General features: G+C 40.8%; 1 protein-coding gene across 1 annotated transcript; it reads left to right on the forward strand.

Moving 5' to 3' along the window:
* Positions 1-11,352: 11,352 nt before the first annotated feature.
* LOC128984941 (keratin-associated protein 4-6-like) lies at positions 11,353-12,291 on the forward strand. Its single transcript, XM_054404309.1, has one exon. The coding sequence runs from the start codon at positions 11,353-11,355 to the stop codon at positions 12,289-12,291; it is 939 nt and encodes a 312-aa protein (XP_054260284.1).
* Positions 12,292-13,412: the final 1,121 nt, after the last annotated feature.

The raw sequence follows: 13,412 nt of genomic DNA on the forward strand, positions 1-13,412 counted from the left end.
GTTGGAGATAAGTTATCGAATAATAATCTATCACAAGTTATTGTATTGAAAAAGTCACCCTTCTCTACAAATTTCTTTTTAACATTACAGGAAAAGCTTTTTGTTTCTGCTGCCATTTTTAGTTGAAAAGTAGCCATTCCAGGATTGTCTGAACCTCCTTTTACCCGAAGATGGTAGGTTTCACCTTTTGACAGAGTATTAGCTAAAATAATCATAACATTATCTGGAGTATTTTGCTGTTTGATCTTATCTGCATTTTGAAAGGTTTGATCTTTCTCAGACTTATAATCCCAAGTGAATTGTTTGTTCATTTTCATACCAACAGGTATATCAACAACTAATACCTCCAAATAAGTAGGTTCTCCCGGGTTCAATATGAATTCAAAACCACCACAATTTCTTCTACAAATTATATCTAAAACACATGATGGATCAGAAACTGTTATAATATTTTGTGATGCTTTCTTCACTATATTGAACATCTTTGACACTATTGTAAGTGTAAATTTGTATGTTTGGCCTACATCAAAAGGTCCGTTGTACACAATATAATTTTCATCGGTTTTTGTTTTTAAACATAGTTTTTGACTTTTATCACATTCCCAATAAAATTGCAGATCCTCCTTTTGACCCTCCATATTTAAATTAGGATTTCTTGACAGACTGCCATTTAGTATAAGTTTGTGGTTTTTGTGATATAAGCTTCTACTATACCCTCCCTGAATTATCGGTTCTAATTCAAGCAAAACCACTTCAAAATAAGAATATGCAGTGGAAAATCCCTCTTTTTGGTTTTCCCAAATTGTAACGTTACTCCTTATTTTATATATCGCTGGTTTCATTGTAAACTTTTCAAGCTCAATAAATTGTACTTGAAGCTTCTTCATAAAGTAAGACTGTTCATCAACTTCCCTGTGGTTCACACCAAACATCCACAATTTCCATTCAATATTCAAGTCTTCAATCTGAGAAATACAATCACGTTCCCAGGGGGGCATCCTGTACAAGGTTTCAATAACAATTTCTTTACCCGGATGCATTTTTGTTATTTCAAATAAAGTTTGGCCCCCTTCCCTGATGATTGCGAGGGGTTCACAAACTGAAAATTGAGGACTTGTAAACAAATCGACAGAGGTAAATTCTGTCTCAAAAACAGGGTTTGTATCCTTTCTATTATGTACAGTAAGTCTAATTGGCTCCAGCATTCCTAAAAACCAGGACGACTCCCCTGTTAAGTTTCCTCCACGGACATACTCTCTACTATCCACTACAAACGCCCGTCCTGGGAATGGAATCTTAGCAGTGAACACCCACTTCACATTGTTAAACTGGAACAAACTACTGCTGCAGAATTGTTTGTGGTGAGGATAAAAGTTTTCACAAAAATCTGTTTCGCGAGAAAAATCCAACTCTCGACATTCTAGCCAGTTGTACACAAGCCTCTCTGTCAATGTTTCTATGGCAATTTTCAAATCACTTCCCAAGGAACTGAACGTCAAAGATATGGTGAGAAAATTGTTTAGTACAAAGTACGGAGTGTACAGAAAGTTTTCCACAACGGCATAGTCATATAGAGCCATTCCTTTGCTCAAGTTATTCTGACAAAGACGACCGATCCTTGTCGAGTTACAAGAACATTTGAATGTTCCCAGTAACGGCACACAAGGGAGAGTACCACAACCATCTTCTCTAGAGTGATGGCAACTATCCACAATCCTACATGCTCTCCCTGACTCCGGAACAAAGACTTTATCCATATAAGTATAATCACACAATTTTTCCGTTCTTTCCCCAAACTGTAAATGTTGACAAAGTCCACAACCTCCACACATTTCCCAGAAATTGTAATCACTGTAACCAAAACATTTGTTTGTGAGATGCAAAGGTTTAACTGACTTATTCTGTAAAATTATAACAAGGAAAAGGACGTAAGAGAATAACATATCTGATCATAAACTGTTTAGTAACACACCTATAGTTTTATTTGCATAGGTTATATGCATTGCTAACCTATATCAGTTCTGACTAAAACTAGTGTAATATGACACAGTAAACAGTAAACTGAATAATAATTTAGCATTGCTTTATTTTTTTAATCACCTGATTAAAATCTTATACATGCATCAGGAAAATTAATGATCCAATGGTGGCCTACCTAAAATAAAATAATGCGATGAATAATAGTTTGATCCATCAGTTGATTCATCCAAGACTTAATGTAATTAGATCCTCACAAAGTTTAGTTATGCATTAAAATCTGGTCTATGAAATTTAACCCATTAACCTAATTTCTTGGATTTTAAGAACAAAATAAATATTATAAATAAACGTTAAAGGAGAAGGGGTAACATTTTTACTATCGTGGTTTGTCAAAGATTTGTATTCGTATTAATTTGTGGTCAGGGCGCCACTTATGAGCGTATTTTAACCCAAATATGAGTGAAGGATGAGTGTAGAATGGAGTTTGATGCCTTGTGTAGCTTTGTTACTGACTAAGACCAGCTGTTTCATTCGTCAGGGCCATTGATTGAAAGTACAATTATCAAGGACAGCTGGGTCCAGTTTCAAACCATCAAAAAGCTTCGCTTTTCAGGATCGAATTGGCAACCTTTTGATTACTATCGAGCACAACCACTGAGCTACCCAGCTGTTGTCATGATGTCCCGAAAATCTAATATGTTGGTAGTTGGTACCAAAATGATTAACTTATTTGCATTAATATAAATGTTATCTTCTAGGTTGTAAAAACAAAAGAAAAGCTATAAATGCACGTGGTATGAATGTATAGTTATCAATACAATACACCTACATTTATTAAATTGGGTATAACCATAACCAAACTAATTATCTATTCCTAAAAAATTTAAAATGGAAATGGAAATGCTACAAACCCTTCTATAACCTTGAATGACTGTCAGCCGTGCTGCGGTTGCCATGGTTACCATAGGTTCCGGCGCACACTGCTGTAGTTTAGGCAGCGTGTACACCGTAACTACCGTGGTGCTCCAAGCGGTGTGCGCCAGAACCTATGGTAACCGCAGCACAGCTGACGGTCTATATTTAATTCTTTTTGTCTATGCTTCAATGAACCATACAAATGTCATACCAAATTGAAAATTTTGAAAAAAATACCTCAACAACTGATCCTAGAAAAATCACTTGAATAAACTGAATCAGCTGATCAATATTATGCTGATCAGCTGATGGCAAACAATGAATTAAAGCAGTGCTAATTCTATTATCAGTCTCAAATAATTGACTGACAGGATAGGTCGTGTTATAGTGACAGCACAATGGATGTTATCTAGTAACACTCACAACAAGACATGTGTTAGATATATGGCTAGGTCAGCCACCCCAACAAACACAGGTCAGTGCTGTTATGATATGTGGACATGACTTTCCTACCATGGATTGTGTTGGCATCGTTATCTTTAGTCAGTGGAGAGAACACCACATCCGATGTTGAATTTTATGATTGCCTACAACTAGGAGAATTGCCTGTAAGTTATATTAGTATATTGGTGGTAATTTGCATGATTTGATGGTACTGATACGACACTGATCATGGCTTAAGTAGTTTATTACAAAAGCCCCTAAAGAACTTATACAGGGTGAATAAAAAGTCAAGACCCCCCCATCTAATATTTTTCCAAGTAAATATACAGAGATATCCTTTTGGGGGTCGTGCAATCTTAGCAGGATGTTTCTTTTTATGATTTTGAAATTTTTGAGTATCCCCCCAAAAGGGGGGATTTGGGGGGTAACTCAAATATTTTAAACGTAAACCCCCTTCAAATGACACCTCATTTTAAAGTGTTTACAAAAACTTAAAGAATGGTGAAAACTAGAGGTCGCTATCTCTTCTCTGTCCAAAATGGTAGCCCGTCAAATGTTGTGGAAAATCAATGGTAAAATTGGTTCGTAATTGTAATATTGTCTACCATTTTGGATAGAGAAGAGATAGCGAACTCTGGTTTTCACCATTCTTTAAGTTTTTGTAAACATTTCAAAATGAGGTGTCACTAAATGGAAGTTTACGTTTAAAATTTTTGAGTGTCCCCCCAAAAGGGGGGATTGGGGGGGGCAACTAAAAACTTTAAAATGTAAAACCCCATCAAGTGACACCTCATTTTCAAGTGTTTACAAAAACTTATAGAATGGTGAAAACCAGAGTTCGCTATCTCTTTTCTATCCAAAATGGTAGCCAATATTACCATCACGAACCAATATTAACCATTGATTTTCCACAACATTTGACGGGCTACCATTTTGGACAGAGAAGAGATAGCGACCTCTAGTTTTCACCTTTTGGGGGGATACTCAAAAATTTCAAAATCATAAAAAGAAACATCCTGCTAAGATTGCACGACCCCCAAAAGGATATCTCTGTATATTTACTTGGAAAAATATTAGATGGGGGGGGGGTCTTGACTTTTTATTCACCCTGTATAATTGTTATAATTGTAACGAGTTATTTTCCCTAGGGGGGTATATTTTTGCTATTTGGCCGCGCACCGATTGTTGAGGTAAGCTAGCGGCGGCGGCGAAGCTAGCGAGCGCCCTTTGACCCGGCTTATCAGTGCCGATAAGCCTGGGATATCCTAGATGTTCAGGATAGCCTAGGACGGACATTCTAGTGGTGGATCTCGTAGAGTGAGGATAGTGTTGGTGTCCTGTGCCTGTGGAGACGGCTAGCGTACGTTGGAGGTACAGAGTGTACGAGGTGTGACAGTTGGTGTGAAGTTGGGTGTTAGGACCCACTGCTGGTGAGTGGACGACGTTCTTTGATTTTGGTTAAAAGCTGATATTATTAGTTTGAATATATTAATATCTGATTTTATTGCGAGAGTTAGAGTTGTAACCGTGCTGGTCGAAGCCTGACGGTAGTTAGGATTTATTAGTCAGGAATAATATTAAAGTATATTCCTGACGGTTCTGGGCAGGTGCTAGAGCGCAAATAATATAATTTAATTGACTGTAGTAGATATTATTTTGCGTTGTACCTAGAGTTAGTTATATTACTAATAACTCTGAGGCCCGACAAACCTAGGCTGCACGATTTAGCGTGCGTAGTTGGAAGCACGAGGCCAGCAGGCTAGTAGCTAGTTTTATTAGCCTATTAACAGAAGCCCAGCTAAGTAACATAAAGTTGGTAGTAGCAGTAGCAGTAGTAGGGTTGTTATTGGTTATTCATTTGATTATTTTAATTTAACCTGAACAGCTTGCTTAGTAGTCCAACACGTTATCTTGGTAGCTTGGATAGCGGAGTACCGGCTATCAGATAATATATTTATCTAGTGTTTGGAACGTAGTTAATATTTATTTATCTGCTACTAAGTAGCTCAATATTTTAATAGTGCAATTGCCATTTAGTTTTGCTTGTTTGGCTTGGTATTTATTGAGACCAGCTACTAGTGGTGTAGCCACCCTACCTATAGTGTACTTGTATATTATTATGTGGTACGATTATTGAGTGAACTGTTTGATTCTTAGCTTGGGCATTAGAGTTGTGTATTGGATTGTAGTGGCCTAGTAGACCCCGCCTGGTGATAACTCGCGTTGTGGTTTTTATCGGCAAGTCGTCGTGTAACTCACCGTGTTTTAGGCACTCTGGGCTTAACTATTGGATAGTTAGGACGAAGCCCGAGTTGCGTAGTCAGCAACGACCCCCTAGGAGTGTGGAGAATCGGCGTAGGCCTGGTAGTGATTATTGCGCGTTTGTTTTGGTGACTTGTTTTTGACTTGTTCACAGTGCCCGTGTATGAGCCAGTCCTATACCGGTTAGACCCGGCTTTTGGCCTAGTGGTTTCCCTGACCTTGTCGCAGACCCTGGAATATTACCCAGCCATCGTAGGCTGAGCTATCCCCGGCAAACGGTTGCGACTGCGACTGCACTTTTAATATTTTTTTCCAGTGCAGAAAGTATCGTCGCAAGATGGCGCCTGCGAACAGGGACTGAGGTTGGCAGTGGTGCTGAGTTGCTGACGTATTAACGGCGCCCGAACAAAATAATTAAATTTGTGCAGATTTGCTGCGGACTTGTGCAGATTGACTGCGGACCTGAGCTGTTGAGCAGAGTTTTAGGCAGACCTGCTGTGATTTTATAGTCGGTTGGGGAGGCCTAACCTGTTTTCTGTTACAGCGTGGTGTGTTGTGAACCCTGATTTATTTAGTGGTTGTATACATAGATATTAGTTAGTAATTTTAATTTTGCTAATTAATTGAGCCTTATCATTGAATATTATTTGAGTGAGAACCCTTATTGTGTATTTGTGGTTTGACTTTCACACCCATAATTGGTTTGATTTATTATTTTGCTAATTAATTGAGCTTTATCATCGAATATTATTTGAGTGAGAACCCTTATTGTGTATTTGTGGTTTGACTTTCACACCTATAACTGGTTTGATTTATTATAACGGTGTTAAATATATTTTAATTGGTTACGCCCTTATTTTTGCGGATTTGTCGTGGTGTTTTGAATTTTAAATATGGTTGTGACTACGAGTACGACGTCTGTGCTGGGCGGTACGCCTATTACGTCTGCTATTGCTACGACGAGTTCTGGGGTTAGCTCCGAACTGTCGGTGATGATGACATCGTCATTGTGGCCGGCGTCTTCGCCCGTTTGGCCGACAATTTCTTCAGTAGTGGCTACGACGGTGACAACTTCGTTGACCTATTCCGCGCCAGCGACTATGTCCTTGGGGTCGCAGCCCCGGGACAGTCGCGTGGGTTGGATCTATGACCTCTCGAAAGGGGAGCTCATGAGAACGATGGACCAGTATGGTTTGGTGACCACTGGTACTTCTGCGGAATTACGGCAGCGATTCTCGTCGTTTTGGAAGCAGCGGAATGCCCGTCGGTACAGCGATGATAGGCTGTGTACAGCTGGGGCTGCTGCACCGACATATTTACCGCCCGCTACTACAACTGTGGAGCTTCCTAACCCCCCGAGAACCGTACCTCAGGTACTGGGTAATACGGAATCTAACAAAATAGAGATAGGGGAACTTAGCAGGGAGTTAGAGGCGGTCAAAGAGATTCTTGGGTTGTCTTTGGAGACTGATACCCGGACTCTTCGAGAACAACTTGCATTGGTGGTGCGACAGGCGAGGGGCTCGCCGAGTAATGGGGTCGGCTATGGGTTCGAAAGACCCGCCAACCCTACGTCCCCTGTTGTGGCTGCTCCCATGCCTACCTTTGGGTTACCAAGTAGACCCGAGGGATGGCAACGACCTAGTGATCATTCAGAGAGACCAGTCCGTCCTTCTAGTGTTGAGGTGCCACTTGGATCAGATATGCTCTCGAATGGGGCCAGCAGGGTGGAGCCGAAGGACTGCTCCAAGATATGTGACATGGTCCGAAAGTGGGGTTTGAGGTTTGATGGCCGACGAGACCCTGTGTCGTTCCTGGAGCGCCTAGAAGAGCTGATGGTGTCCTACTCCGTATCATCAGAGGACCTGCTCAGAGCGCTACCGGAGCTGCTGCAAGGTTCAGCACTTCTTTGGTACAGGAACTGCAAGGAGCTCCTGTATTCTTTTGAAGCTTTCCGGCATCAATTTGAGATCCAGTTCCTTCCACCTGGTTATCAGAGGAATTTGGATGAGGAGATCCGGAAAAGGACGCAGGGTGAGACCGAACACTTCCGAGATTATGTCGTGGCCATAAGTACCTTGCTTAGGCGTAGCGGTACGTTGTCAGAGCATGGTAGATTGGACTTGATCTACAACAATATGCGTCCTGAGTACAAGCTGATGGTACGCCGGCGTGACTTCAGCAACCTGGCCGAGATGGTGGAGTTGGCTGAAGACTATGAGGCCTATCTGCGAGAGAAGGCGGCCTTTCGACCTCCTCCTTCTCCAAACGTAGCGCTGGTTTTGGAAACCGCCTACGCACCCAAAAAGAAGGTGGAGAAGCGCTCCGAAACTGTCTCAGTCGAGAAGCGGAGTTTCGAGAGACCATCTCCGGAAGACAAGTCACTTGGGCGAGTTGCTTCGGATCGGGTCCACGGTCAACGGCCCGTGACAGCAGCTAGAGCGCCTGAGGGTCCAAAGGGGACGGTGAAATGTTTTAGGTGCCAGGAGATTGGTCACTTTGCCCGAGAATGTGGTAATACAAGGACCGTCTCCTGTTATGGGTGTGGCAAACCTGGTTTGACGGTGAGTCAGTGTGGATGTCGGGCGGGAAACGGCAGGCCAGCTCAGACATCAGGAGGTCAACTGGGCAAGGCCACCCAAAACGAACGACCTCAGAAGAGTGGTCCGAGTGGCTCGGAAAACTAAACAGCCTGGTTGGTGGAGTAGACGAGAACCGGCTGATTTCGGAGACAAGGCCCTTTGTTGAAGTTGTGCTGATGGGCAGCGTTTTTAAGGCGTTATTGGACACTGGGTCCGTAGTTAACCTGGTTGGGCGAGAAGTCGCCGATCATCTTCAACGCCAGGGGGTAGAACCTTTTAAGAAACCCTCTCCTCTGAGGATGGCAGATGGGTCGCGGTCTAGGGCCGAGTATTCGTTCCGATTGGCAGGGGAGGCTGCGGGAAGACGGTGGGTTGGAGACGCCTTGTACGTTCCCACTCTTACCACAGATATGATTTTGGGTATGGATGTCATACGACATCTCGGACTTGTGACGGTCGTGACGGAGGTGATAAGAATGGGCGTGGGTGAGGACTGTTCTGGTCAAGTGGGCCGCATAGACAGTGTCAAAATTGGTGACGAAGACCCCGAAGGCCCTTGCAATGGAAATCCCCGTCTGGTTCCTGATGCCAAATCATTCAGCACCATGTTGGCTGGTAGTGGCTAGGAGAAGAGCTTTCTTTGTTTTGAGTTTGAGACCTGTGGTGTAGGATTCACCATTGGGTTAGGTGTTGGAGTATTTTGTTTTGGCCGGAGTTTGAATCTTTTTTTTCTTTTTGGCCGTTTTCTTTTTTTTCATCCCGATGTAAGTGGGGGATGTAACGAGTTATTTTCCCTAGGGGGGTATATTTTTGCTATTTGGCCGCGCACCGATTGTTGAGGTAAGCTAGCGGCGGCGGCGAAGCTAGCGAGCGCCCTTTGACCCGGCTTATCAGTGCCGATAAGCCTGGGATATCCTAGATGTTCAGGATAGCCTAGGACGGACATTCTAGTGGTGGATCTCGTAGAGTGAGGATAGTGTTGGTGTCCTGTGCCTGTGGAGACGGCTGGCGTACGTTGGAGGTACAGAGTGTACGAGGTGTGACAGTTGGTGTGAAGTTGGGTGTTAGGACCCACTGCTGGTGAGTGGACGACGTTCTTTGATTTTGGTTAAAAGCTGATATTATTAGTTTGAATATATTAATATCTGATTTTATTGCGAGAGTTAGAGTTGTAACCGTGCTGGTCGAAGCCTGACGGTAGTTAGGATTTATTAGTCAGGAATAATATTAAAGTATATTCCTGACGGTTCTGGGCAGGTGCTAGAGCGCAAATAATATAATTTAATTGACTGTAGTAGATATTATTTTGCGTTGTACCTAGAGTTAGTTATATTACTAATAACTCTGAGGCCCGACAAACCTAGGCTGCACGATTTAGCGTGCGTAGTTGGAAGCACGAGGCCAGCAGGCTAGTAGCTAGTTTTATTAGCCTATTAACAGAAGCCCAGCTAAGTAACATAAAGTTGGTAGTAGCAGTAGCAGTAGTAGGGTTGTTATTGGTTATTCATTTGATTATTTTAATTTAACCTGAACAGCTTGCTTAGTAGTCCAACACGTTATCTTGGTAGCTTGGATAGCGGAGTACCGGCTATCAGATAATATATTTATCTAGTGTTTGGAACGTAGTTAATATTTATTTATCTGCTACTAAGTAGCTCAATATTTTAATAGTGCAATTGCCATTTAGTTTTGCTTGTTTGGCTTGGTATTTATTGAGACCAGCTACTAGTGGTGTAGCCACCCTACCTATAGTGTACTTGTATATTATTATGTGGTACGATTATTGAGTGAACTGTTTGATTCTTAGCTTGGGCATTAGAGTTGTGTATTGGATTGTAGTGGCCTAGTAGACCCCGCCTGGTGATAACTCGCGTTGTGGTTTTTATCGGCAAGTCGTCGTGTAACTCACCGTGTTTTAGGCACTCTGGGCTTAACTATTGGTCCAGCGACCCCCTAGGAGTGTGGAGAATCGGCGTAGGCCTGGTAGTGATTATTGCGCGTTTGTTTTGGTGACTTGTTTTTGACTTGTTCACAGTGCCCGTGTATGAGCCAGTCCTATACCGGTTAGACCCGGCTTTTGGCCTAGTGGTTTCCCTGACCTTGTCGCAGACCCTGGAATATTACCCAGCCATCGTAGGCTGAGCTATCCCCGGCAAACGGTTGCGACTGCGACTGCACTTTTAATATATTTGTCCAGTGCAGAAAATCGCGTCGCATAATTAAAACATAGGCAAAACATTCATATCTCAGTATTTAAGCTGCTTAAGTCATCCCACTAATCTTTCAAATATTCTTTCGTGAAACTATAAAATCCGACTCCATCATAACATAAACATACAAGTATCAATTTGATCGATAACCAAAACCCAAACATCTACTGTATAGTGTTGTATATTACTTGTACCAATTTATATCCGCGATAACAAAAGTTGTACTTTTTCTTTACTTGAAATGCGCATTGCTAACAGGTATATCAAATGCTTACTGTTACATTTTCTTGTAGGTAGTATGAATTGATAGATAATTATGTTGACAGTGTAATCGAGACTCAGACTGCTGTGGTTTTGGGATATGTGTACGAGTCATCGTAACAGATATGATGTTGGGGCAATGTCACACCTCTGACCCGTCCACGCCCCCTCGACCCCTGGACGATGGCCAATGTTGACCATTTTACACAGTTGTTGTTACAATGCATGAATACACTATAACTCAAAGGAGTGTCAGAGAATTAAAAAAAAAACATTTTTGACTCTCTTTGAAAATTACAAAAACTTCTTATATTCCTATTCCCTATTTATAACGTCAAATGGTGCACTATATCATTGACTATTGGATACTGAAGTTGTATTGTAATAATAGAGATCGATGATCAATAGTCAAAGATTATATTTAGTGCAATAATATTGTCTTAGGGTTTATTACATAAGTTTTTTTAACACCTGATCCATGTTTGGCAATAAACATTAAAATAAAAACAAACCGCTTAAAATTATTTGTTTTCGTTTGGATTGAAACTCAAAATTACCAGTTCTGCCAAATATACTTAAGTGACCCACACAAGGATGAAAAAGCAATCTGAAAGCAAATAATCAATGTATTATGAGTTTAAAACAGAAAGATTACGAATCCTGCTACATGAAAAATAATAAACAAAGGATAAGTGAATATGAACGACTGTCCTGACTGTGAAAGAAAACACATAAGGACTAGAAGATCTCACCACAGTCCTAGAAAACGTACGAAGTACCGAGCTGTCTCCGAGAGAAGGCGGTACAGCCCTGTAGGGTGTGAGTCGTGCAGTAGAGAAGAGCTACGACCTCGCAAACCGTTTTGTTCGCCCTGCGATCCTTGTAGAGACAGGTGCTGCACTGCACCAGAGCCAGGGCTGTTGAACACAATACGCAACAGCATCCAACGGTTATTCAGTGGAAGAAGGCCAAACCAACTTTATTTGTACTCCATGAGCCAACTCAGGTGTATTGAACAGCTGTTGGACAGTCTGGAGGAGGAAACATGCTGTGTCGAGGGGGTGATCAAACAATCCATAGAGTGTGACTGTGGCACCAACTGTGAACAGCTCAGATGTTCCTTGAACAACATCTCGGAACGACTAGAGAGTGTTAAGTTTGACCTGATGTGTGCCAAGGATTGTTACGACCCTTGCAGAGACAGGTGCGAGTTTGAGTTTATCTGTGGCTTGATGGAGCGAGTTTATACTCTGGAGAGACTTCTGCAGGAACTTTATTTTCAACTCGAATGTCTAAGAACTCCTTACTACAGGAAGCGTTGTTGCGATTCCAAACCGTGCGAGAGGTATTACTGCGGTCCTGAAACCTGTGATCGGTCTGGGTGTTGCAGTCCTAAACCTTGTGATAGGACTGGATGCTGCAGTCTTAAACCTTGTGATAGGACTGGCTGCTGCAGTCCTAAAACTAGCGATAGGTCTTCTTGCTGCAAAAAATGTGACACGGGATGTAGAGTTTCTTGTTTTGAGAAACCCAAACGCTGCTCACCCAATCTGGATAACCTTGGTGATGTTTGTCAGAAGGGTCTCTGTCGTAAAAACTCAGTAATACCAGTTGGAGTAATGCTTGTAAAGCTATGACTGCTGAATGCTGTAGGGTTAATAATAATCTTAAATTCGTACAAATGTTTTTTTTTTTCATTATTGGCATTGATATTACCATCCTAGGTTATATTTTAGGCCTACATCATAGAAGAAAGAATCAGAGTACTTTTTACGGTAGGTACTGTTTAAGTGACAGTGTTTGGCCCTAGTTGTCAAGTTTATAACTTGTTCTAAGTTTATAAGGTGATAACTTAAATTCAAAAATGAAAAAGTTATTGAAATAACTATTTTTACCCAACAATACCTTCTTTGAGGCTATTACCAATCAAGCCAGATGATAATTTAATGAAGATTGAATCAATAAGTTTTAATTAGATTTTCAACACATTTATTGTTTAAAAGATGTTGTTGGCTTCTTTCAATTTCTTTATTCATTGAGAAGTATACATAATACAGCATTTGAATAGTTTCAAAGATTACAATTATTAAAATATAAAATACAGATTATAAATCAATTAAAAAATACATCTCCGCATACAGATGCCTTCTTAATATCTAGTATTCTTGAGGGAGGTGGAAAAATTCTTCTAGAGAATAAATTGCCATGTTTACTATTAAGAAATTTTTTAGTTTTGTTTTAAACTTTTTTGGATCTTTTTCGTTTCTAATTCCTCCGGGGATATGTTTATAAAAACTTTTACCAGCAAATTATGGTTTTTTTCATAAAACTTTAATCTGTGCCTATTTTGCAAAATCTTATTTTCTTTTCTTGTTTCATATCGGTGAACCGGTAGATTGGATACATCGGATGAGGTTTTATTTTTAAAAATTAAAATTGAATCATAAATATATTGCCCATAAACAGTTAGTATGTTTAGCTGTTTAAAGTGCTCTTTTGCCGAGACATCAGAATTTAGTCTGAGCATTACTCTCACTGCTCTTTTTTGATGTTTTAATTTTTATCTAGATTGATTTGAGTTGTTGCTCCATATAGACAGATACCAAAGGAAATATGTGAATGGATATAGGCCCTATGCAAAGTAAATGTTTTTCAAAGTTTTGACATCACAGTACACAGACATTTTTGAAAGGGCAAAAATTCCAGAGTTGATTTTTGAAACTATTTTTTTTGTATGATCATTCCAATTCAAATGTTG

This window comes from Macrosteles quadrilineatus, unplaced genomic scaffold (assembly GCF_028750875.1).
Source record: "Macrosteles quadrilineatus isolate MER2022 unplaced genomic scaffold, UCM_ALF_1.0 Scaffold_2__2_contigs__length_208266976, whole genome shotgun sequence".
In the NCBI taxonomy this organism is placed as follows: domain Eukaryota; kingdom Metazoa; phylum Arthropoda; class Insecta; order Hemiptera; family Cicadellidae; genus Macrosteles; species Macrosteles quadrilineatus.